The following is a 24,656-nucleotide window of genomic DNA, read 5'->3' on the forward strand; positions in this document are numbered from 1 at the left end:
TCCGCGAGACATGGAGTGAAATTAGGTCCGCTTCATCTGATAATTTGCTGCGCAATTGACCAAGCAACCGCGGACCGACAGAAAAAAAAAGCAAACGTTGCTGCTATCGGGAGGAAATGCTTGCTAATTTGATGTGTTCAAACATAGAGCCATACAATTAGGTGTGTCTGTTATTATGATAATTTTCGAGCATAACTGCTTGTCCATAGCTCAGTGACAGGTGTTAATAGCCTTGCCATAAGCACTGCTGCAGGTGCTTCTTTTATTATGCGGTTAGAGCACAAGCGCTTACTCATATAGACTATAACTCAGGGACAGGTGCAAAACCACCAACTGGGATGGATCGAAGGGCTAGCAAGCACTGCCACACAACGTGAAGGCCTTTGTGTTGTCAACACTAAACAGAAAGTTAAACACTAAACATTAATAGGCTATTAATGTCATAACTATTAGGCTATCATTAGGCTTACTATGCATGGCTGTAGGCAGCTTTGAGTCCACTGAGATCTGGACCTCATCGGTTTTGAGAGCTGGAAATGCATGTGTTTGCTAAATATCGGTTGTTGTGCATGTTGCGTTCGCGACTCGGGGAAGTGAAAGCAGTTCTGTAAAGACATTGCAAGTTTTCATGCGCAGCTGTAGCTGATTGTGAAAGCCGATTGGAAATACATAAGTTTAGAGCGAACGTTTCAACTATGTTTGCCATGGTAGACAAAAATACTCAAATAAAACAATAGCCTAAAAAATAACTGCATGCGTAATGGACACGGCTCTATATCCTAAATACTTTTCGAGGTTCGCCATTTGGTAATATGACCTATTCTTACTGACAATAATTTAGATTGAGCACAACTAAAGTTGCACGAAGGCAAAATACAGTCCTAAAAGCCTATTCTATATAGCCTGGCCAATATTGTAGATGTGCAATAAAAGCAGCATTTGCGTGCGTGCTTGCCGGTGAGGTGTAGCCTACAAAAATGAGCATAACATCTGATTATTAAAGTATGGCTATAGGATGGTTGGTTTAAAATTCAAGTGTAGTAAAAAAGTTTGTGCACATCCCCGGTCAAGGTGCAGAACAAGAGTAGGCTAAATCATAAAAAAATGGAAAAAGGTTCGCACACTTGAAATCCTTCTTTTTTGATTTTATTTTATTTTCTTTATCACAAAGGAATGACGTTTCGACCGTGTGGTCTTCTTCAGATTAAAATTCAAGTACGTGCGTTATTTAACCCCTCGAGACCGACTGCAGTCTGCTGACACAGCCAGACGACTCTCCCAACCCATTCATTCGTTTTGGCCGATATAACCCATTCATTCGTTTTGTGCGTATATAGATTCCTGCATGCTGCATTACCGTGACCCTTAGCCTACCTTGTGGATGATTTTTTCTCATTGGAATACAGCAGGACAGAATGCCTTTTATCTAACAAACGCAAAAGCTGAGATTGTTGGAAGGACTAGGCTACTCAACAAACTTGTTTTTCGTTTCTGGGAGATCTCGTTATCGTTTTGGATTGTCGAATTTTTATACTTATTGTTTGGACTTATGGACAATGAACTTTGAGGGGTGGTTGTTAGTGCTTTACAAAGCTTTGTGTTAATAAGTGTCGGTCCTCCTATCCTTCAGCTCACTGCGCGATGCAGTTGCGCATAGTGGCCACGAAGTCATTAACTGTTTACGACACTTACATGATATTTGTGTTTTTCGTGTTACTCTTGATTATAATAAGAGGCAAATTGTTACAGGACAACTTAAACTGACTTCCCCAATGCTTCCCCGCAGCACATTACATTTTAATATAGGATGAACAAAGTATATGGACTTGCTATATTAAATCCAGTAGCCTAATAATTCTATGTGCCACGTCCGATTTCGCAAGTGATGTAGTAGGCTACGTTTAAACATCGACAAACGTCTGTGAGACTACCCATTTCATGAAGAGCAATTGTCTTGTGCGATCATTCCCCCTCCCCCACACTTGTCTAACCAGTTCACTAGACATTATAGCCTACCTATATGCTGCATTGAGGACGATTGCCTCCCTCCCCCCTCTCTCTCGACAGACACTTCCTGACACTAGGGCTCGGGATCATGACATCAAAACTTCGCGGGCACAGCCACATTGGCAGCTTCACTCCTTAGTTTACTATGGATTACTATGGATTTACTCCCGCCTTTTAGTGTGTTCCTGTTACTTAGTTTTTGCCTTCTTGGTCGTATGTTGCTGTGTAGTGGGGTGTAACAGTGCAACCCACGATCGCAAGAGGAAAATAATAAATCGCTACTATATTTCTGCTTCTTGTCTTGTGCATCTGAATGAATGGATATTACGTTCAGTGCGCTACCAAATGGCGGCGTTATTCCTAGAGTTCAAGGCGTGTGCCCGAGCCCTATTATGTAAATGTAAAAATGTGTGTGTGTGTGTGTGTGTGTGTGTGTGTGTGTGTGTGTGTGTGCGCGCGCGCGCTGAACCACGAATTCACATATTAACTTTTCTTTTCAGCAAACATCGCAATCATAAAAAAAATCGCAACACTTTATAATAAAATAATGCCTCTTGTCTTAATGGGTTCCGGAGGTTCGTAGAGTAAGTTTTGAACCCCGGTCGCTGACGTGTGATTAAGATGCCTCATCCAGTTACGCCACCGTTCGAATATCAATGTCTTCGCACTTAGCCAAGAAATATAAAGGATTCAGTCAGTCGAGTTCATTTATTCGCAGCATGCACTTGAAACGCCGATCAAAAGTTCTGACATGTTAAACTGACGTTAGTCATTAATTCACCACATGATAAAATGCTGTTATATTGACGCACAGTAGCCCACGGTAGTCTATGTCTATCTCTGAATCAACATGAACATGCATAACGAGATCCATATATTCTAAGTTGCTAGAAACTTCTTTTGCGGAACTAGGCCTACGATGGTTACAATGAATCACCCTCACTGCCCTATCGCATATCTGACCATCCATACAATGTTACAAAATGCGCGATCTTCTCCATGCATGTAGCCTACGGTTATAAGTAAAGTGACATGATAGGCATGTATGCCTATTAAAGATATTTCTGTTAAATACATTTTATTTTCAGTTGTCAAAAGTGGTGGGGACAAAATCTGTGATAAAGTGCTGGGTAAGCTACCCAGCGTCGCCGGTTAAAATGAACATGCCTCCGTTTTAAAATAGCCTATAGGCCTACACATTTCTAAGTATTCCTAGCATAAATGTAGCCTAAATGTCCATCTTGTCCATCTCTTTCGTCTTCGCCTTGACAATAATAGCCTATTCACGGAAATGCGGTTTGTAACCGTAATGAATTAATGAATTAATCTAAGGTTGCCTATCGAGTCTTTCAGGTTGAATTGAAGGCTTCTAAAACCATTTTCATTAATTTCAACAATGGTTTATTGAAACGTCGTTTGATTATAATTTCGCCAGTCATCACCTTCATTTTAATGATTAAATGAGACGGATTAAATGAGACGGATATGCGGAGCATTTCTCTCCCTCTCCATTGACCAAAACGTTGCTCTGGCATCTCTGCTGGACTGACTGAGTTATAGGCTACGTCGAGTGAGAGAGCCAGCTGTGAGGTAGGCTGTAAAACATTCGAAAACTCTGAAACTGCAATCTGACATGCCGAGCGTGATGTCTCTTTTCTCCGCTCGTCACCAGCGCGGTGTCCTCGGGTTTTTCCATGAGCCGAACCTTCATATTATTAGGGCGGTCTATGTTGCCCCCTTGCGGTTGCAGTTTTCCCGATGCTTCGGGAGTCCCGATGTGCGGGAAAGAAAGGAGCATTCTCAACCCGTACCATCTGTACAGTCCAAAATGACTTTAAGGCTTAAAAGGCACATTGATGAGTACTTATTCCATGAACACTAACCTTGGGTCTCTTCAGAGTGTGCACAAGCATTCAAATGATCATTCTGTGTTGCTTCATTTCACTATGTTCACATGTCTATGTTTAACCTTTCTTTTGTTTACAACCTCACGGATGGAACTGTTTCAAAAATAATAATAATAATAATAATAACACAAGGAATGCATTAATTAAAAATATAGAGAATCAAATCGAATCGTGGCTTTAAAATCGAAAATTAAATCGAATCGAGGATTTGGAGAATCGTGACACCCCTAATAGATGTGTATAGATATAATAATATAAGTGTACGTAGATAGTAAAAGATTTTTGAACTTTGTTTTCTGTCTCTCTCTTCCTCACTCACTTACTCACTCACCCCCTCCCCTCTCTCTCTCTTTCTCTCTCCCCCTCTCTCTCCCTTCCTGCCATCTCCAGATTTAACTCCTGTGGAGAGGAACCGCTTCAGGAACATGCAGGAGTTTATCCGTCAGCTCGGACCAGATGACGTCCCTCTCCCCCGTAAGATGGAGGACACTAAACCAGCAGAAGCCTTCAAGATGAAGCCTTCCAAACCAGCGGAAGCCTTCAAGATGAAGCCTTCCAAACCAGCGGAAGCCTTCAAGATGAAGCCTTCCAAACCAGTGGAAGCCTACAAGATGAAGTTCAAACCAGCAGAAGCCTACCGCCTGCTCTACACGTTCCCTAAATGCGCAGAGAGAAGAGAAATCACTGGCGAGTAGTTTGCAGCCATACTGTACCACAATTATATTTTCCTCCGTATTTCTTGCACATTCCTAACACAGTGGTAATTCAGTGTGTTTTACATGTTGATAAGACAGATATATGAAAACATATTTCCAAAGTGATGCAAACATGTGTACACATGCACGCACACACACGCGCACATACACGCACACACACGCGCACATACACGCACACACACGCACACATGCACAGGCCTTGTAATGATGGACACTGGGCTGACTGCTGTTTGTAAACAGTTGTTTACCTGTTTGTTTACGCGCAGGCTTGGATCCTGCTCAGAACTCTGTGGAGGACGTGCTGGTCAGGATTGGCCACCAGGAGAGCGTCGGTAACAGCATGGCGGTGTGTGTGTTCACCGAGGAGGGCATGCCTCTGAGCGATGACCCCTTCTTCAACACATGTGAGGCAAAAGAACACGCACACACACACACACACACTCACACACACACACTCACACACATATACGTGTGTGTGTTCACCGAGGAGGGCATGCCTCTGAGCGATGACCCCTTCTTCAACACATGTGAGGCAAAAGAACACGCAGACACACACACACACACACGCGCACACACACACACACACACACACACACGCGCACACACACTCACACACATATACGTGTGTGTGTTCACCGAGGAGGGCATGCCTCTGAGCGATGACCCCTTCTTCAACACATGTGAGGCAAAAGAACACGCAGACACACACACACACACACACACACACACACGCGCGCGCGCACACACACTCACACACATATACATGTGTGTGTTCACCGAGGAGGGCATGCCTCTGAGCGATGACCCCTTCTTCAACACATGTGAGGCAAAAGAACACGCACACACACACACACACACACACACACACACTCACACACACTCACACACATATACATGCAAACATGTGTACACACACACTCTCACATATTGTCTGTCTCACACACACATACACACACATACATACATACTGTACATACATACAAACACACACACACACACACACACAAACAAATTCAAAAACACTCGCTCTCGCACACTCACACCCCTTCAAAAGCACACACACACACGGGAATGGGAATGTGTGTAAGTAAAGTAGTGGTGTGTGGTGTCCGCAGGGTCCCTGCGTGAGCGCCATATTGAGAATGGAAGTGAGCACACACACACACACACACACACACACACGGGAATGGGAATGTGTGTAAGTAAAGTAGTGTTGTGTGTTGTGTGGTGTCCCCAGGGTCCCTGAGTGAGCGCCATATTGAGAATGGAAGTGAGCTGTACGCACACACACACACACACACACACACACACGTAAGTAAGTAAGTAAAGTAGTGTTGTGTGGTGTCCGCAGGGTCCCTGAGTGAGCGGCATATTGAGAATGGAAGTGAACACACACACACACACACACACACACACACACGGGATGGGAATATGTGAAAGTACAGTAGTGTTGTGTGGTGTGTGTTGTGTGATGTCCGCAGGGTCCTTGAGTGAGCGGCATATTGAGAATGGAAGTGAGCACACACACACACACACACACACACACACACACACACACACACACACACACACACACACACACACACACACACACACATGCGATGAGAATGTGTGTAAGTAAAGTAGTGTTGTGTGGTGTGTGGTGTCCGCAGGGTCCCTGAGTGAGCGGCATATTGAGAATGGAAGTGAGCTGTACGCCATCTTCACCCCCAAAGAGAACGTGCGCTCGCCGCCCAAGACCCCCCCGCTGAGAGAGGAGGGGGACCCCGGAGACCACACCGTGCGCTGCCACGTCATGCTGAGGGTCAGTACACACACACACACACACACACACACACGCACACACACACACACGCACTGAGAGAGGAGGGTGACCTCGGAGACCACACCGTGCGCTGCCACGTCATGCTCAGGGTCAGTCCACACACACACACACACACACACACGCACACACGCTGAGAGAGGAGGGGGACCTCAGAGACCACGCGGTGCGCTGCCACGTCATGCTGAGGGTCAGTACACACACACACACACACACACACACACACACACACACCCCTACGTACAGACACTCTGTGAGCGCTGACCTGATCACACTGCAGTGTGAGTGTGTGTGGTGGTGGTAGATGTTTTGTTCTCAGTGTGTGTGTGTGTGTGTGTGTGTGTGATGGTCGCAGATGTTTTGTTCTCTGTGTGTGTGTGTGTGTGTGGTGGTAGATGTTTGTTTTTTTCCTCCATGCTTCTCAGGGCTTCTACGAAATACAAGTGGACCTCGCGTGCGACACGCTCGCCAAACTGAAATCCAGACTGGCCAGTGAGAGTGGCATTCCATCGCATGTTCTGCACCTCAGGTACTACTACGTTCCATCACATGTTCTGCACCTCAGGTACTACTGGGTTCCGTCACATGTTCTGCAACTTAGGTACTACTGGGTTCCGTCACATGTTCTGCACCCAAGGTACTACAGGGTTCCGTCACATGTTCTGCACCTGAGGTACTGGGTTCCGTCACATGTTCTGCAACTTAGGTACTACTGGGTTCCGTCACATGTTCTGCACCTCAGGTACTACTGGGTTCCGTCACATGTTCTGCAACTTAGGTACTACTGGGTTCCGTCACATGTTCTGCACGTACTACTGGGTTCCGTCATGTTTTGCACCTCAGGTACTACTGGGTTCCGTCACATGTTCTGCACCTCAGGTACTACTGGGTTCCGTCACATGTTCTGCACGTACTACTGGGTTCAGTCATGTTCTGCACCTCAGGTGCTACTGGGTTCCGTCACATGTTCTGCACCTCAGCTACTACTACGTTCCGTCACATGTTTAATCTGTGGACCCATACAGTTCCCTTACAGCTGTTTTTTTGCTCCCTGTGTCTGCTTTAAATGTCCCACTGGTGTTAATAATGCTCTACTGGGGTTAATAATGCCCCACTGGTGTTAATAATGCCCCACTGGTTTTAATGTAATGCCCCACTGGTGTTAATAATGCCCCACTGGGGTTAATAATGCCCCACTGGTGTTAATAATGCTCCACTGGGGTTAATAATGCCCCACTGGTGTTAATAATGCTCCACTGGGGTTAATAATGCCCCACTGGTGTTAATAATGCTCTACTGGTGTTAATAATGCCCCACTGGTGTTAATAATGCCCCACTGGTTTTAATGTAATGCCCCACTGGTGTTAATAATGCCCCACTGGGGTTAATAATGCCCCACTGGTTTTAATGTAATGCCTCACTGGTGTTAATGTAATGCCCCACTGGTGTTAATAATGCCCCACTGGTTTTAATGTAATGCCCCACTGGTGTTGTGTTCCCAGAGATCTGTCCTGGAACAGCGCCGCCCCTCTGGGTGAGCTGGGAATTACAGAAGAGTCCGTGCTCCTCTTCTCCCTGTCTTCATTCGACGAGACGCCACCGGACCACGAGACCACGTTCACCAGCGACGTCACTCCCTCCGTCCAGCAGACGCAGCTGGGCCTGAGCGTCTTCTACTCAACACTACAGTGCATCGTAAGCACCCAGCGTGTTCTATTCAACTCTAATGTTCTACTCAAGCCTAAAGCGTGTTCTATTCAACTCTAATGTTCTATTCAAGCCTAGAGAGTCTTCTACTCAACTCTACAGTGCATCGTAAGCACCCAGCGTGTTCTATTCAACTCTAATGTTCTACTCAAGCCTAAAGCGTGTTCTATTCAACGCTAATGTTCTATTCAAGCCTAGAGCGTGTTCTATTCAACTCTAATGTTCTACTCAAGCCTAGAGCGTCTTCTACTCAACTCTACAGTGCATCGTAAGCACCCCGCGTGTTCTATTCAACTCTAATGTTCTACTCAAGCCTAGAGCGTGTTCTATTCAACTCTAATGTTCTACTCAAGCCTAAAGTCTTCTACTCAACTCTACAGTGCATCGTAAGCACCCAGCGTGTTCTATTCAACTCTAATGTTCTACTCAAGCCTAAAGCGTGTTCTATTCAACGCTAATGTTCTATTCAAGCCTAGAGCGTGTTCTATTCAACTCTAATGTTCTACTCAAGCCTAAAGTCTTCTACTCAACTCTACAGTGCATCGTAAGCACCCAGCGTGTTCTATTCAACTCTAATGTTCTATTCAAGCCTAACGCGTGTTCTATTCAACGCTAATGTTCTACTCAAGCACCCAGCGTGTTCTATTCAACTCTAATGTTCTACTCAAGCCTAAAGCGTGTTCTATTCAACTCTAATGTTCTACTCAAGCACCCAGCGTGTTCTATTCAACTCTAATGTTCTATTCAAGCCTAAAGCGTGTTCTATTCAACTCTGCAGTGCATCGTAAGCACCCAGCGTGTTCTATTCAACTCTAATGTTCTACTCAAGCTTAAAGCGTGTTCTATTCAACTCTAATGTTCTATTCAAGCCTAAAGCGTCTTCTACTCAACGCTACAGTGCATCGTAAGCACCCAGCGTGTTCTATTCAACTCTAATGTTCTACTCAAGCCTAAAGCGTGTTCTACTCAACTCTAATGTTCTACTCAAGCCTAGAGCGTCTTCTACTCAACGCTACAGTGCATCGTAAGCACCCAGCGTGTTCTATTCAACTCTAATGTTCTACTCAAGCCTAAAGGGTGTTCTATTCAACTCTAATGTTCTACTCAAGCCTAAAGCGTGTTCTATTCTACTCTAATGTTCTACTCAAGCCTAAAGCGTGTTCTATTCTACTCTAATGTTCTACTCAAGCCTAGAGCGTCTTCTACTCAACGCTACAGTGCATCATAAGCACCCAGCGTGTTCTATTCAACTCTAATGTTCTACTCAAGCCTAAAGCGTGTTCTATTCAACTCTAATGTTCTACTCAAGCCTAAATATTCTACTCTAATGTTCTACTCAAGCCTAAAGCGTGTTCTATTCTACTCTAATGTTCTACTCAAGCCTAAAGCGTGTTCTATTCTACTCTAATGTTCTACTCAAGCCTAAAGCGTGTTCTATTCAACTCTAATGTTCTACTCAAGCCTAAATTTTCTACTCTAATGTTCTACTCAAGCCTAAAGCGTGTTCTATTCTACTCTAATGTTCTACTCAAGCCTAAAGCGTGTTATGTTCTACTCTACTCTACAGTGCCCCATAAATAGGGATGCACCAATTGTGAAATTATAGGCTGATAGCAATACTGATGTTAAAAACAAAAAAATGACCGATAACTGATACAGATGTATTTGTGGTAAATGCCTAACAGCTCTTTATGTGAAGTGAATTGATATTTAAAGTTAACTTTATGCTTAGTTGTTGACCTTTAGGTGAATTGTCTGGTTAGTTGTTGATATTTAAAGGAACTGTATGCTTAGTTGTTGATATTTAAGTGAACTTTATGGTTAGCTGTTGATATGTAAAGGAACATGGCAACCTCATGGAGCACATGTGTATCCACAGCAATGGGAGCACACAACAAAGGTGATGAAGAAAATCCTGAACTACATCCGACGCGTCACAGGCTGTCCACCGCTGGTTCAGTGTCTGCATCAGATCTTGTCACGCAACGAAGCTGCGACCAGGACCCAGAAGGTGACCGCAGCCAGTCCTCGTCTCCCTTCTCTGTGTTATTCTTCAGTTGCTTTTTCTCTTACCGGAGTTAAGGGCCGTTCACACCAAGAACGATAACTATAACAATAACTATAAACAAATATCGCCCTTGTTGATTTGAATGACAACGTTCTCACATAAACTATAACGATAACTATATGAAGAACAATATCGTTTTTGATCACTTTCAGAGCAATTTTGAGAATGATAAAAGCCAACAGCCATCACATTCATTAACACAAGGAGAGAATTGTCTTATCGTTGGCCAGTGTGGACGCTTTTATCGTTATGGTTATCGTTATGGTTATCGTTCTCGTTATCGTTCTTGGTGTGAATGCTGCTTTATGCTGTAATCGAAAGTGACATGGCTGACTAGACTGATGCTGTAACCAAGGTGACATGGCTGACTAGGCTGATGCTGTAACCAAGGTGACATGGCTGACTAGGCTGGTGCTGTAACCAAGGTGACATGGCTGACTAGGCTGATGCTGTAACCAAGGTGACATGGCTGACTAGGCTGTTGCTAGGTGACATGGCTGACTAGGCTGTTGCTAGGTGACATGGCTGACTAGGCTGTTGCTAGGTGACATGGCTGACTAGGCGTGATGTGTGTTGCAGATCGCGGCGGTTGAGGGGCTTTACTTCCTCTTCAGGGAGCTGCTGCCTAGACCCTCCAGAGTGTCCGGTGACGCGGCCGTGGAGGACCACGAGGTGTTCGAGCACTCGCACCTGTGCTGGGCTCACCTGTTGGCAGAGGCACAGGTACACACACACTCACACCTGTGCTGGGCTCACCTGTTGGCAGAGGCACAGGTACACACACTCACACCTGTGCTGGGCTCACCTGTACACACACTCACACCTGTGCTGGGCTCCCCTGTACACACACTCACACCTGTGCTGGGCTCACCTGTTGGCAGAGGCACAGGTACACACACTCACACCTGTGCTGGGCTCACCTGTTGGCAGAGGCACAGGTACACACACTCGCACCTGTGCTGGGCTCACCTGTTGGCAGAGGCACAGGTACACACACTCACACCTGTGCTGGGCTCACCTGTTGGCAGAGGCACAGGTACACACACTCACACCTGTGCTGGGCTCACCTGTACACACACTCACACCTGTGCTGGGCTCACCTGTTGGCAGAGGCACAGGTACACACACAGGCATATATACATTGATTATTAGATATTAGAACGTCCTACTACACACTGTTGACTGTATTAGAACGTCCTACTACGCAGAACGTCCTACTACACACTGTTGACCGTATTAGAACGTCCTTCTACACACTGTTGACCGTATTAGAACGTCCTACTACACACTGTTGACCGTATTAGAACGTCCTTCTACACACTGTTGACCGTATTAGAACGTCCTACTACACACTGTTGACCGTATTAGAACGTCCTTCTACACACTGTTGACCGTATTAGAACGTCCTACTACACACTGTTGACCGTATTAGAACGTCCTTCTACACACTGTTGACCGCATTAGAACGTCCTACTACACACTGTTGACCGTATTAGAACGTCCTACTGCACACTGTTGACTGTATGAGGCCTGCTGTTGTGTATGTTTTGTCTCCAGAATGAGGCTCCAGAGAACAGGAAGTCCACCTCAGTCCAGAATGAGGCTCCAGAGAACAGGAAGTCCACCTCAGCTCAGAGTGAGGCTCCAGAGAACAGGAAGTCCACCTCAGCTCAGAGTGAGGCTTCATGTGACGGAGAGTCCACTCCAGTCCAGAGTGAGGATTCAGAGGACTGGGAGTCCTTCTCATCCCAGAGTGAAGATTCGGATGTCTATGGTTCCACTTCATCCCAGAGTGATGATTCGGATGTCTATGGTTCCACTTCATCCCAGAGTGATGTTTCGGATGACGAGGAGTGCACCTCGGACCAGAGTGAGGATTCGGATGACGAGGATGTGCAACTGTACTGTGAGCAGACGCGCCTGCGCTTCTTTGAGCCCGTCCGCCTGGCTTACCTGCTCCAGGTGTTTGAGAGATCTCAGCTCCTGCGGAAACTCAAGGGTGAGAGAGGTCACCCTGCATCTGGAGTTGGGCTGTTTACTCCTGTTGTTGTTTTTATGGAATTCTGCAACTGAAAATGCGTACTCTATATTTTTATTTGTGTGCGTGTGTGCACTCCTGGGTACAGATGGGTCTCAAAAAATTTGAATGTTGTGGAGAAGTTCATTCTAATATTTGGAGATACTCATTTTTCGTTTTCATGAGTTGTAAGCCGTAATCATCAAGATTAAAACAAGAAAACGGCTTGAAATATTTCACTTCATATCTAATGAATCTAGAATATATGAAAGATACAGTTTTTGAAATAATTTAGTAAGGGTGTCACATCGATAAAATTACATATCGAACTTCGAAGTCAAAGTTAGACTTGACGATGTAGTCACACCCCCAATGTCAGGTCCAGCATGTATGCCAAGATGCAAACACAAACACACACATGTTGAACTGCGGCCGCAACATTCCTCTCATTTTAGGCTGCAGCCAGTTAGAAGTTAGAGCCAGGTGTGGAAGTATTTTGTCATTCCTTCACGTCAGTTAACACTAACTTAGCCTACTCAACCTAGCCTACTCAACCTAGCCTACTCAATTTAGCCTACTCAACTTAGCCTACTCAACTTAGCCTACTCAACCTAGCCTACTCAACTTAGCTTAGCCTACTCAACCTAGCTTAGCCTACTCAACCTAACTTAGCCTACTCAACCTAACTTAGCCTACTCAACCTAGCAAGTAAGCAGATGATCTAGTTACAGTCCACAATTACCTATAGATAGGTAGATAGATAGATAGATAGATACTTTACTGATCCCCAATACATTAGAGGGGAAAAAAATACGATATTCAAACTTTTTGAGACCCACCTGTGTGTGTGTGTGTGTGTGTGTGTGTGTGTGTGTGTGTGTGTACCAGATGGAGAGTCCATCCCTGGCTGTCCCGCTGCGCTGCACAGGGAGGTGTGTGTGCGGAGGGCCACTGATCTGTGTGTGTGTGTGTGTGTGTGTGTGTGTGTGTGTGTGTGTGTGTGTGTACCAGATGGAGAGTCCATCCCTGGCTGCCCCGCTGCGCTGCACAGGGAGGTGTGTGTGCGGAGGGCCACTGATGTGGAGAAGATGCTGCTCAGTCTGCCCCCCTGGATGAACCACTACGCTGCAGACAGCAGCCTGCCAACATACCCTGGGACCAAGTATGCTCTGTCTGTGTGTGTGTGTGTGTGTGTGTGTGTGTGTGTGTGTGTCTCAAGGACAAGAATCTGGACTGAAGTGTGTATATATATATATATATATAGTGTGTGTGTGTTTGTGAGGCTGGCTCTCGTGGTCCTGTGTATTGGGTTGAATGCTGTAATTTGTTCTACTACACCACTATATCAGTTACACCTGTGTGTTTGTGTGTGCGTTGTGTGTGTGCGTGCGTGCGTGCGTTCTTTGTGTGTGTGTGTGCGTTGTGTGTGTTTGTGCGTGCGTGCGTTCTCTGTGTGTGTGCGTGTGTGTGTGTTAGCTTCTGTGTGCCTGTGCAGAAGAGCTTTGCGGAGCTGAAGGAGGGGCTGAACAGGTACCTCCACCTGCAGGTGACTCCGCCCCTTCGCCTCAAAGAGGTGGGACTTGATGCCCCGCGCCTGGTGCTCCTCGCCAAAGGTAACAAACAAACAAACACAAACAAACAAACAAGCAAACAAAAATAACAACACAACGATCAGAATGATCGGCAATTGATCTCAATTGAGAGAGAGAGAGTGTGTGTGTGTGCATGTGTGTGTGAGAGAGATGGAGTAAGAATGATTGGTAGCAGTTGAGAGAGAGTGTGTGTGTGTGTGTGTGTGTGTGTGAGAGAGATGGAGTAAGAATGATTGGTAGTAATTAAGAGAGAGTGTGTGTGTGTGAGAGAGATGGAGTAAGAATGATTGGTAGCAATTGAGAGTGTGTGTGTGTGTGTGTGTGTGTGTCTGTGTGTGTGTGTGTATGTATGTCTGTGTGTGTGTGAGAGAGAGATGGTGTAAGAATGATTGGTAGCAATAGAGTTTTGTACTTTATTATAAACTATGTCGGATAATGCAAGTTCAAAAAGGTCCACCATATGGAATAGATAGCCTGGCTAGCGCCCACTTCTCAATGAGACGTGGTCTGGCAACCAAACGTTCATTTTCTCGTATTTTTTAAAAATGCCCAGATCCGTTCATTGGGCGCCACGGATGTGTATCAAATGCGTCTGTGCATAGCTCATCATCGTCTTGCTGTGTGTGTGTGTTGTGTGTGTTTTGTGTGTGTGTGTGTGTGTGTGTGTGTGTGTGTGTGTGTGTGTGTGTGTGTGTGTGTGTGTGTGTGTGTGTGTGTGTGTGTGTGTGTGTGTGTGTGTGTGTGTGTGTGTGTGTGTGTGTGTGTGTGTGTGTGTGTGTGTGTGTGTGTGTGTGTGTGTGTGTGTGTGTGTGTGTGTGTTGCTTGCTGTGCTCTGAGATATGTCACACATTTCCCACCAGACAACCTGGGCCTTTTCACGGGGAGGAACAAGGGGTCGCAGGGAGAAGCACTGCTCTTCAACTGTCTTACTGGGAAAACCGTCAACGAGAATCTAGACCAACTCTCCAATCGGTAATCAACTTCAAAATACTGTTCAAAAACACATATACTATACTGGACTATTTACACCCAAAAAACACAAATACTGCTCAGTACTTGCACTCTTGAATGTTCACTTGATGTGCATATTCTCTCTGGTTCTGTCAGGCTGGGAGAAGTCAGAACTGACGTGTGTGTGTGTGTGTGTGTGTGTGTGTGTGTGTGTGTGTGTGTGTGTGTGTGTGTGTGTGTGTGTGTGTGTGCGTGCCTCCTCAGTAATGGTGTACTTCTTCTCTCTGGTTCTGTCAGGCTGGGAGATGTCAGAACTGATCAGGCCTTGAGTATTAGCCGAACTCCTCACGAGGCTATTCTGGTAAAGCAGCATTATACTGCTCTGTCTGTCTGTCTGTGTGTGTGTGTGTGTGTGAGAGAATGTCATTGTTGTTGCCTTGAGTATTAGCCGAACTCCTCACGAGGCTATTCTGGTAATTATTTTGTTCTTTTTGATTTAAAACATTAAACCTTATACTGATTAAAATGTGTGTTTTTTTTTATATTGCTGTCCATGCCACATAAAGCAACATACTGCGTCTGTGTGTGTGTGTGTGTGTGTGTGTGTGTTGTAGGTGCTACTGGACTCCAGCACCTCCATGCGTCACGAGTGTTATTTCATTTGTGTGTGTGTGTGTGTGTGTGTGTGTTATTGTTGTAGGTGCTACTGGACTCCAGCACCTCCATGCGTCACGAGTGTTATTTCATGTGTGTGTGTGTGTGTGTGTGTGTGTGTTATTGTTGTAGGTGCTACTGGACTCCAGCACCTCCATGCGTCACGAGTGTTATTTCATTTGTGTGTGTGTGTGTGTGTGTGTGTGAGTGAGTGCGCGTGTGTGTGTGTGTGTGTGTGTGTTGTAGGTGCTACTGGACTCCAGCACCTCTATGCGTCACGAGTGTTATTTCGCGGACGCAGAGATGGACCGCATGACGGCGGTCAAGCAGTTGTTTGATGCCTTCGCCAACAGAAGCATGGCCTACAACTTCCACATCGTCATCGGCCTCGTCACGTTCGGCAGAAGTGTGGACATTATCCACACCTTCACTGAGAATCTAGAGAAGTTTAAGGTATGTGGTGTTGGGTTGGGTTGGGTTTTGTCCAGTATATTAAAAGCACTTTTTTTACCTTAACCTAACTGCTTCAAAGTCAAAAGCAAAATTGGGAGCTCCAGTGCATCAGTAGAAGTAATGGTCCTTTCTGCTGAATCTGTATTTATCCGTAAATAAGTGCATTTTGTATGTATACATAGATAACAGCGTTTGCATAATGGCATATGTATGTATATGGAAATAAAGGCATCTCCATAAATATCAGCATACTGTATATACAGTAATGATATGTAAGTAGCTGAATATGTAGATCATATGTGACCCTCCACAGCAAAATCAGTCATATTGTTCAAATTTTCAAAATTACAGTTATTAAGTTTTCACGAAAGGGCATAATCAACCTTCAAAACGATACCTATATCTAATGATTTGAACGTCATATTACTGAAATATAAACATTCAAAGGAGTTGAGTTCATCCTGTCATGCCAAGAGAAAAACGGAGAAATCTGCCTCTGAAGTTGACTGTCGGCTCAACACTCACGAACGCTTTGTAAGGTCGCAGCTACTTTAAGATTTACGGTACTTTTATTTACAACGACACAGCACGCGGATAACTTGGTGGTTGTCAATGAGTGCATTTACCGTAAATATTAGAGTAGAGCGGCAAAAACGACACGCGTCTAACATTCTGCTGGAGTTACATTTCTCACCTCAAGAAAATCCCGTTTTTAGACTAGAAAAGGTAAGTTTTTCAGTTAAATGTATTCACGGCCGTACAGTGTAGACCTCCCACTGTTTCAAAACACACACAAAAAAAATCCACGATTTTAGCATAAGTTGCATAAATGGTCATTTTTCTCGGAAACGCCTGTTGCGTCAAGCGACTGGTTTTGCCGTGGAGAGTCACATATATGACGGCGTATGCTTTTATACGTCAATAACGGCGTATGTTTATGTACGTAAACAACAGCATATGTTTTTATACGTCAATAATGGCATATGTTTTTATAGCCTACATAAATAACGGCACACGTTTTTAATACGTAAATAACAGCACACGTTTTTATATGTTAATAACGGTACACATTTTCATACGTAAATAACAGCATACGTTTTTATGCTCCTGTAGACAGCGTTGTGATTCTCCTGTCGTTCTCTCTGCTGTCTCCTAGCAACACATGCAGACTCTGGAGGCCAAGGGCAACACTCCGCTGTACGACGCGCTGCACCTCGCCGCTGCTGAGCTCAGCAACATGAGGGAGCAGTTTCCCCAGTGTCGCCTCCGCGCACTCTGCCTCACCGATGGCTACGACACCTCGTAAGCAGCAGCGTGTGTGTGTGTGTGTGTGTGTGTGTGTGTGTGTGTGTGTGTGTGTGTGTGTGTGTGTGTGTGTGTGTGTGTGTGTGTGTGTGTGTGTCATAAACAGCGGCTAGGATTCTGCCTGTGTGTGCTGCTCTCGTGTGTAGCAGTGTCCCCTGTGTCACAATTCTCCAAATGTTCGATTTGACATGATTTTCTATTTTAAATGAGATTTTTGATAATTTTTCGATCAAAAATGACATTATTGTGAATGCATTTCATAAGTTGTTGACTTGACTCTGTATTTCCAGTTTTTAGGGAGGTTTTATTTTTAAACCTCCTGCCCTGAACAGACCAGATATTTAAAGGTGACCTATGCAAGTTTTTTAGCTTAATTTGCCTTAACTAATCAGCTTCGGAGTCATTGGAATGGTTATTTGACTTGTTTTGAGTTGAATGACTGCTGTCTTGCTTCCCCCTAGCACCTCTAAGCAGAAAAACCACACATGCAAGTTTGTGCCACCAGGACGGAAGTGAAACCGGCGATGAAATTGCCAAACCTGCATAGTTTCCCTTTAACATAGACGTGAACACAGTGAAATGAAGCAACATTTTTTTTTAATGTCTTTTGGTACGCACGCTAGAGGTGACATTGGGGGTGTGGTTGCACTGTCGATTCTACCTTTGATTTGACCTTGCCTTGCGGGCCCAGGTCCACCCAGTCCCCGGTGGAGGTGACCAATAAGCTGTATAAACGAGAGTAAATCGGTCTATAAGCTGTATAAACGAGTGTAAATCGGTCTATAAGCTGTATAAACGAGGTTGTAGATATATACCGTAGTATCGCACAGCACCAATAAGCTGTATAAACGAGATTGTGTTGCCTTGCGGGCCCAGGTCCACCCAGCCCCCGGTGGAGGTGACCAGTAAGCTGTATAAACGAGTGTAAATCGGTCTATAAGCTGTATAAACGAGAGTAAATCGGTCTATAAGCTGTATAAACGAGTGTAAATCGGTCTATAAGCTGTATAAACGAGGTTGCGTTGCCTTGCGGGCTCAGGTCCACCCAGTCCCCGGTGGAGGTGACCAATAAGCTGCTGAGCTCTGGCATCGTGGTGGACAGCATCCTGGTGCGCGGGAGAGACGACTCGGTCGGCAACGAGAACATTCTGGAAATCAGCCGAGACGACCGGGTGCTCCACGGAATCACCAACGCAACAGGTCAGTCAGTCGAGATTAATCACCATGACAGCAGGTCAGTCAGACGAGATGACTCAACGGAACAGGTCAGTCAGTCGATGAGATTGAATGCGTCAAGCGAGACAGTCCAAACTATAGTTGTAGACGGCGTGAAAACCAGACAGATTATGTGGCTGAACCTGTTTGACTGTTGTGAGATGTTTCTTCTCCTGTAATGTTTTGTTTATTTGTTTGTTTGTTTGTTTACGTGTTGCTGCTGCTGCTGTAGGAGGCTGCTGCTTCAAGCCGGCCACGAGCACAGAAGCCCTGAAGCTGTTTGAGATGGAGACAGTGCTGTCGCTGGAGAGCAGGAGGCTCAAGAGGAAACCTGTGGACACCATCAAGAGCCTGGTAAGAGAACCGTAGAACCATAGAACCAGCCTGTGGACACCATCAAGAGCCTGGTAAGAGAACCGTAGAACCATAGAACCAGCCTGTGGACACCATCAAGAGCCTGGTAAGATAGAACCGTAGAACCATATAACCAGTTACATAGAACCAGCCTGTGGACACCATCAAGAGTCTGGTAAGATAGAACCGTAGAACCATATAACCAGTTACATAGAACCAGCCTGTGGACACCATCAAGAGTCTGGTAAGATAGAACCGTAGAACCATATAACCAGTTACATAGAACCAGCCTGTGGACACCATCAAGAGCCTGGTAAGATAGAACCGTAGAACCATATAACCAGTTACATAGAACCAGCCTGTGGACACCATCAAGAGCCTGGTAAGATAGAACCGTAGAACCATATAACCAGTTACATAGAACCAGCCTGTGGACACCATCAAGAGCCTGGTAAGATAGAACCGTAGAACCAGTTACATAGAACCAGCCTGTGGACACCATCAAGAGCCTGGTAAGAGAACATAGAACCAGTTACATAGAACCAGCCTGTGGACACCATCAAGAGCCTGGTAAGAGAACATAGAACCAGTTACATAGAACCAGACTGGACACCATCAAGAGTCTGGTAAGATAGAACCATAGAACCAGCCTGTGGACACCATCAAGAGCCTGGTAAGAGAACCATAGAACCAGTTACATAGAACCAGACTGGACACCATCAAGAGTCTGGTAAGAGAACCATAGAACCAGTTACATAGAACCAGACTGGACACCATCAAGAGCCTGGTAAGAGAACCATAGAACCAGTTACATAGAACCAGACTGGACACCATCAAGAGCCTGGTAAGAGAACCATAGAACCAGTTACATAGAACCAGCCTGTGGACACCACCAAGAGTCTGGTAAGAGAACCATAGAACCAGCCTGTGGACACCATCAAGAGCCTGGTAAGATAGAACCATAGAACCAGCCTGTGGACACCATCAAGAGCCTGGTAAGATAGAACCATAGAACCAGCCTGTGGACACATCAAGAGTCTGGTAAGATAGAACCATAGGACCAGTGGTTAGACAGAACCATAATGTCTATGGCATTAGAGTGTGTCCTGTCCTTCTTTGATGTGCGTTTCCTACTTTGACAGTTTGACGTGTTTCTCGTCTCAGTTTGACATCTTTCCTGTCTTGACGTGTCTTTCCTGTCCTAGTCTTGACGTGTGTCCTGTCCTAGTATGACGTGTGTTTCCTGTCTTAGTCTTGACGTGTGTCCTGTCCTAGTATGACGTGTGTTTCCTGTTTCCTGTCTTAAGGGTGATCTCAGTGGAGGTTTCTCCCGCCGTGGCTATGACAAGCAGCCTGACGTAAAACTGCCTGAAGAAATCAAGAGCAAAGTTACCGTCACCGAAAAGTAAGACTCGTGTTTTTTTTGTTTGCCCACTATTTCCACCATGTGCTGAACTAGTTCTTAGTTTTCAGCAGTTCTTGAAAATGACACGATCAACACATTTTACCCAGAGTTCAGCAGTGCAACATCAACATGTTCATCCTGTCTGGGTAGTTGTTTGTATGTGTTGTGTGATAAGTGTCTGATTATTAAATCAAACTAAGTCAGTGCAGCAAATCAAAGTCTAAAGTGAAAGCTCCCTATCTGCTCTTACGCATGCACACTCTCTCTGTCTCTCTCGCTCTCCTCACACACACACACACACACACACACACACACACACACACACACACACACACACACACACACACACGTTCTGTAGGGCGGTGAGGAAGTCCAGGCGGCGTTGGCTGATGGAGAAGGACAAGCGCATTCTGGAGGAGCTGAAGAGTCTCCACTGCGACCCCCATCCATACTGCTCCTTGTTTCCCTCCGAGAAAGACTTCAGTGAGTCAGACACACACACACACACACACACACACACACACACACACACACACACACACACACACACACACACACACACACACACACACACTAATTAATCTCCCCATCTATCCCCCCTGTCAGCGTTCTGGAGGGTGCTGATGCGGGGTCCCCCTGATACCCCATACGAGGACGGAGTGTTTGAGCTGTACTGCCAGTTCGGCTCCGACTACCCCATCAAACCGCCCCTGGTGAGATTCATCACCCCTGTATCCTTCCGCCGTCTCACCCCACAGCCTCCGCACACCGCAGTATGAGTAAGACCATTGCGAAACAGCAGCATGAGTTAGACCATCTCTATAGCAACATGAGTTAGACCATCTCTATAGCAACATGAGTTAGACCATCTCTATAGCAACATGAGTAGGACCATCACAGAACAGCAACTTGAGTTAAGCCATCTCCATAGCAACATGAGGACCATCGACCATAATCCACTACTAGCCAGCACACTTCATAAGCAGCCTAGTTCTAAATAGTCCACTACTAGCCTGTGTCCTTCATAAGCCGCCTAGTTCTAATTAGTCCACTACTAGCCTGTGTCCTTCATAAGCAGCCTAGTTCTAAATAGTCCACTACTAGCCTGTGTCCTTCATAAGCCGCCTAGTTCTAATTAGTCCACTACTAGCCTGTGTCCTTCATAAGCAGCCTAGTTCTAAATAGTCCACTACTAGCCTGTGTCCTTCATAAGCCGCCTAGTTCTAATTAGTCCACTACTAGCCTGTGTACTTCAGAAGCAGCCTAATCCTCCACTAGTAACCTGCGTGTAGTGTCCTTAACCAGAGTGCAGGTGTACCACTGCAACGTCAACAGCGTGGGGAGGATCTGCCACAGCATCTTCGACCGCAACTACTCGGCCCACATCACCATGAGGGAGATCCTGGACGCCATCTACGGGCTCCTCATCGCCCCGGAGCCTGATGACCCTTTGGACAGGTGATGCGCGCACACACACACAGCCGCACACAGCCACACACAGCCACACACACACACACACACACACACACACACACACATACAGCCATGCGCAAAATGTGTGTTGTAGTGTATAGGTTATGACCTCTCTGTCTTGTGTGTTGTAGTGTAGAGGTTGTGACCTCTTTGCTCTTGTGTGTTTAATGTAGAGGTCATGACCTCTATGCTCATGTGTGTTTAGTGTAGAGGTCATGACCTCACTGCTCCTGTGTGTTTAATGTAGAGATCGTGACCTCACTGCTCTTGTGTGTGTTTAATGTAGAGGTCGTGATCTCACTGCTCCTGTGTGTTTAATGTAGAGGTCATGACCACCCTCTTCATAGCTTTTTTATAAAAAGTGGTAGGAGTCAGCGACTCCTGTTTCCCAGCTGCTCAACTGAGAGATTCAGGAGATCTTTTGTGCCTTCTGCAGTCAGGCTTTTTAATAAGCACCTCTGACATCAGGGTTGATTTTCTTAATTATTTATAATTTTATTTATAATTATTATTATTATTTTTTTTACCTCCTCCTCCTATACTGCTGTATGTTGCACATGTTGGTAGTCCACTGCCATGGTCTGCTTTGCTGTCTGCTTGTGTTCTGTCTAACTGTATGTTGCTTTTCCTGTTGCTGTGTCTTGCTTTATGTTATTGTGTGTCATGTTGTGCTTTGCTTATGTTGTTGTCTGTATGGTGGCACTGAGTTTCCCCTTTAGGGGATTATTAAAGTTATCCTTATCCTTATCCTTATCCTTATCTGCTCTTGTGTGTTTAATGTAGAGGTCATGACCTCACTGCTCCTGTGTGTTGTAGTGTCCTGGCGGAGGAGTTCATGACCTCACTGCTCCTGTGTGTTGTAGTGTAGAGGTCGTGACCTCTCTGCTCTTGTGTGTTTAATGTAGAGGTCATGACCTCACTGCTCCTGTGTGTTGTAGTGTAGAGGTCATGACCTCACTGCTCCTGTGTGTTGTAGTGTAGAGGTCATGACCTCTCTGCTCCTGTGTGTTGTAGTGTCCTGGCGGAGGAGTTCATGACCTCTCTGCTCCTGTGTGTTGTAGTGTCCTGGCGGAGGAGGTCATGACCTCTCTGCTCCTGTGTGTTGTAGTGTCCTGGCGGAGGAGGTCATGACCTCACTGCTTCTGTGTGTTGTAGTGTCCTGGCGGAGGAGGTCATGACCTCACTGCTTCTGTGTGTTGTAGTGTAGAGGTCATGACCTCTATGCTCTTGTGTGTTTAGTGTAGAGGTCATGACCTCACTGCTTCTGTGTGTTGTAGTGTAGAGGTCATGACCTCTCTGCTCCTGTGTGTTGTAGTGTAGAGGTCATGACCTCTCTGCTCCTGTGTGTTGTAGTGTAGAGGTCATGACCTCTCTGCTCCTGTGTGTTGTAGTGTCCTGGCGGAGGAGTTCATGACCTCACTGCTCCTGTGTGTTGTAGTGTAGAGGTCATGACCTCTCTGCTCCTGTGTGTTGTAGTGTAGAGGTCATGACCTCTCTGCTCTTGTGTGTTTAGTGTAGAGGTCATGACCTCTCTGCTCCTGTGTGTTGTAGTGTGCTGGCGGAGGAGTTCATGACCTCTCTGCTCCTGTGTGTTGTAGTGTAGAGGTCGTGACCTCTGCTTCTGTGTGTTGTAGTGTAGAGGTCATGACCTCTCTGCTCCTGTGTGTTGTAGTGTCCTGGCGGAGGAGGTCATGACCTCTCTGCTCCTGTGTGTTGTAGTGTAGAGGTCATGACCTCTCTGCTCCTGTGTGTTGTAGTGTAGAGGTCATGACCTCTCTGCTCCTGTGTGTTGTAGTGTAGAGGTCATGACCTCTCTGCTCCTGTGTGTTGTAGTGTCCTGGCGGAGGAGTTCATGACCTCACTGCTCCTGTGTGTTGTAGTGTAGAGGTCATGACCTCTCTGCTCCTGTGTGTTGTAGTGTAGAGGTCATGACCTCTCTGCTCTTGTGTGTTTAGTGTAGAGGTCATGACCTCTCTGCTCCTGTGTGTTTTAGTGTGCTGGCGGAGGAGTTCATGACCTCTCTGCTCCTGTGTGTTGTAGTGTAGAGGTCGTGACCTCTGCTCCTGTGTGTTGTAGTGTAGAGGTCATGACCTCTCTGCTCCTGTGTGTTGTAGTGTCCTGGCGGAGGAGGTCATGACCTCTCTGCTCTTGTGTGTTGTAGTGTAGAGGTCATGACCTCACTGCTCCTGTGTGTTTAGTGTAGAGGTCATGACCTCTCTGCTCCTGTGTGTTGTAGTGTAGAGGTCATGACCTCTCTGCTCCTGTGTGTTGTAGTGTAGAGGTCGTGACCTCTCTGCTCCTGTGTGTTGTAGTGTAGAGGTCGTGACCTCTCTGCTTCTGTGTGTTGTAGTGTAGAGGTCATGACCTCTCTGCTCCTGTGTGTTGTAGTGTAGAGGTCATGACCTCTCTGCTCCTGTGTGTTGTAGTGTAGAGGTCGTGACCTCACTGCTCCTGTGTGTTGTAGTGTAGAGGTCATGACCTCACTGCTCCTGTGTGTTGTAGTGTAGAGGTCATGACCTCTCTGCTCCTGTGTGTTGTAGTGTCCTGGCGGAGGAGGTCATGACCTCTCTGCTCCTGTGTGTTGTAGTGTCCTGGCGGAGGAGGTCATGACCTCTCTGCTCCTGTGTGTTGTAGTGTAGAGGTCGTGACCTCTCTGCTCCTGTGTGTTGTAGTGTAGAGGTCGTGACCTCTCTGCTCCTGTGTGTTGTAGTGTAGAGGTCGTGACCTCTCTGCTCTTGTGTGTTGTAGTGTAGAGGTCGTGACCTCACTGCCCCTGTGTGTTGTAGTGTGCTGGCGGAGGAGGTCATGACCTCTCTGCTCCTGTGTGTTGTAGTGTCCTGGCGGAGGAGGTCATGACCTCTCTGCTCCTGTGTGTTGTAGTGTAGAGGTCGTGACCTCTCTGTTCCTGTGTGTTGTAGTGTAGAGGTCGTGACCTCTCTGCTCCTGTGTGTTGTAGTGTAGAGGTCGTGACCTCTCTGCTCTTGTGTGTTGTAGTGTAGAGGTCGTGACC

The 24,656-nt window shown here is 46.0% G+C and overlaps 1 protein-coding gene across 1 annotated transcript in view; it reads left to right on the top strand.

Annotated features, from left to right (window-relative positions):
- LOC134070498 (uncharacterized) overlaps nt 1-23,249 on the top strand; it is a 36,611-nt gene extending 13,362 nt beyond the window's left edge. The window contains exons 5-26 of the mRNA XM_062526884.1: nt 4,305-4,601; nt 4,897-5,034; nt 6,283-6,434; nt 6,878-6,981; nt 7,955-8,147; nt 10,039-10,170; nt 10,807-10,950; nt 11,158-11,214; nt 11,785-12,226; nt 13,256-13,406; nt 13,721-13,857; nt 14,697-14,808; nt 15,085-15,148; nt 15,688-15,894; nt 17,051-17,196; nt 18,239-18,399; nt 18,647-18,768; nt 20,076-20,173; nt 20,532-20,656; nt 20,780-20,904; nt 21,486-21,631; nt 23,198-23,249. Of these exons, the coding sequence (XP_062382868.1) occupies nt 4,305-4,601; nt 4,897-5,034; nt 6,283-6,434; nt 6,878-6,981; nt 7,955-8,147; nt 10,039-10,170; nt 10,807-10,950; nt 11,158-11,214; nt 11,785-12,226; nt 13,256-13,406; nt 13,721-13,857; nt 14,697-14,808; nt 15,085-15,148; nt 15,688-15,894; nt 17,051-17,196; nt 18,239-18,399; nt 18,647-18,768; nt 20,076-20,173; nt 20,532-20,656; nt 20,780-20,904; nt 21,486-21,631; nt 23,198-23,249 (3,305 nt within the window). The remainder of the gene's footprint in view (nt 1-4,304; nt 4,602-4,896; nt 5,035-6,282; nt 6,435-6,877; nt 6,982-7,954; nt 8,148-10,038; nt 10,171-10,806; nt 10,951-11,157; nt 11,215-11,784; nt 12,227-13,255; nt 13,407-13,720; nt 13,858-14,696; nt 14,809-15,084; nt 15,149-15,687; nt 15,895-17,050; nt 17,197-18,238; nt 18,400-18,646; nt 18,769-20,075; nt 20,174-20,531; nt 20,657-20,779; nt 20,905-21,485; nt 21,632-23,197) is intronic.
- Nucleotides 23,250-24,656: the final 1,407 nt, after the last annotated feature.

This window comes from Sardina pilchardus, chromosome 22 (genome assembly GCF_963854185.1).
Source record: "Sardina pilchardus chromosome 22, fSarPil1.1, whole genome shotgun sequence".
Classification (NCBI taxonomy): Eukaryota; Metazoa; Chordata; class Actinopteri; order Clupeiformes; family Clupeidae; genus Sardina; species Sardina pilchardus.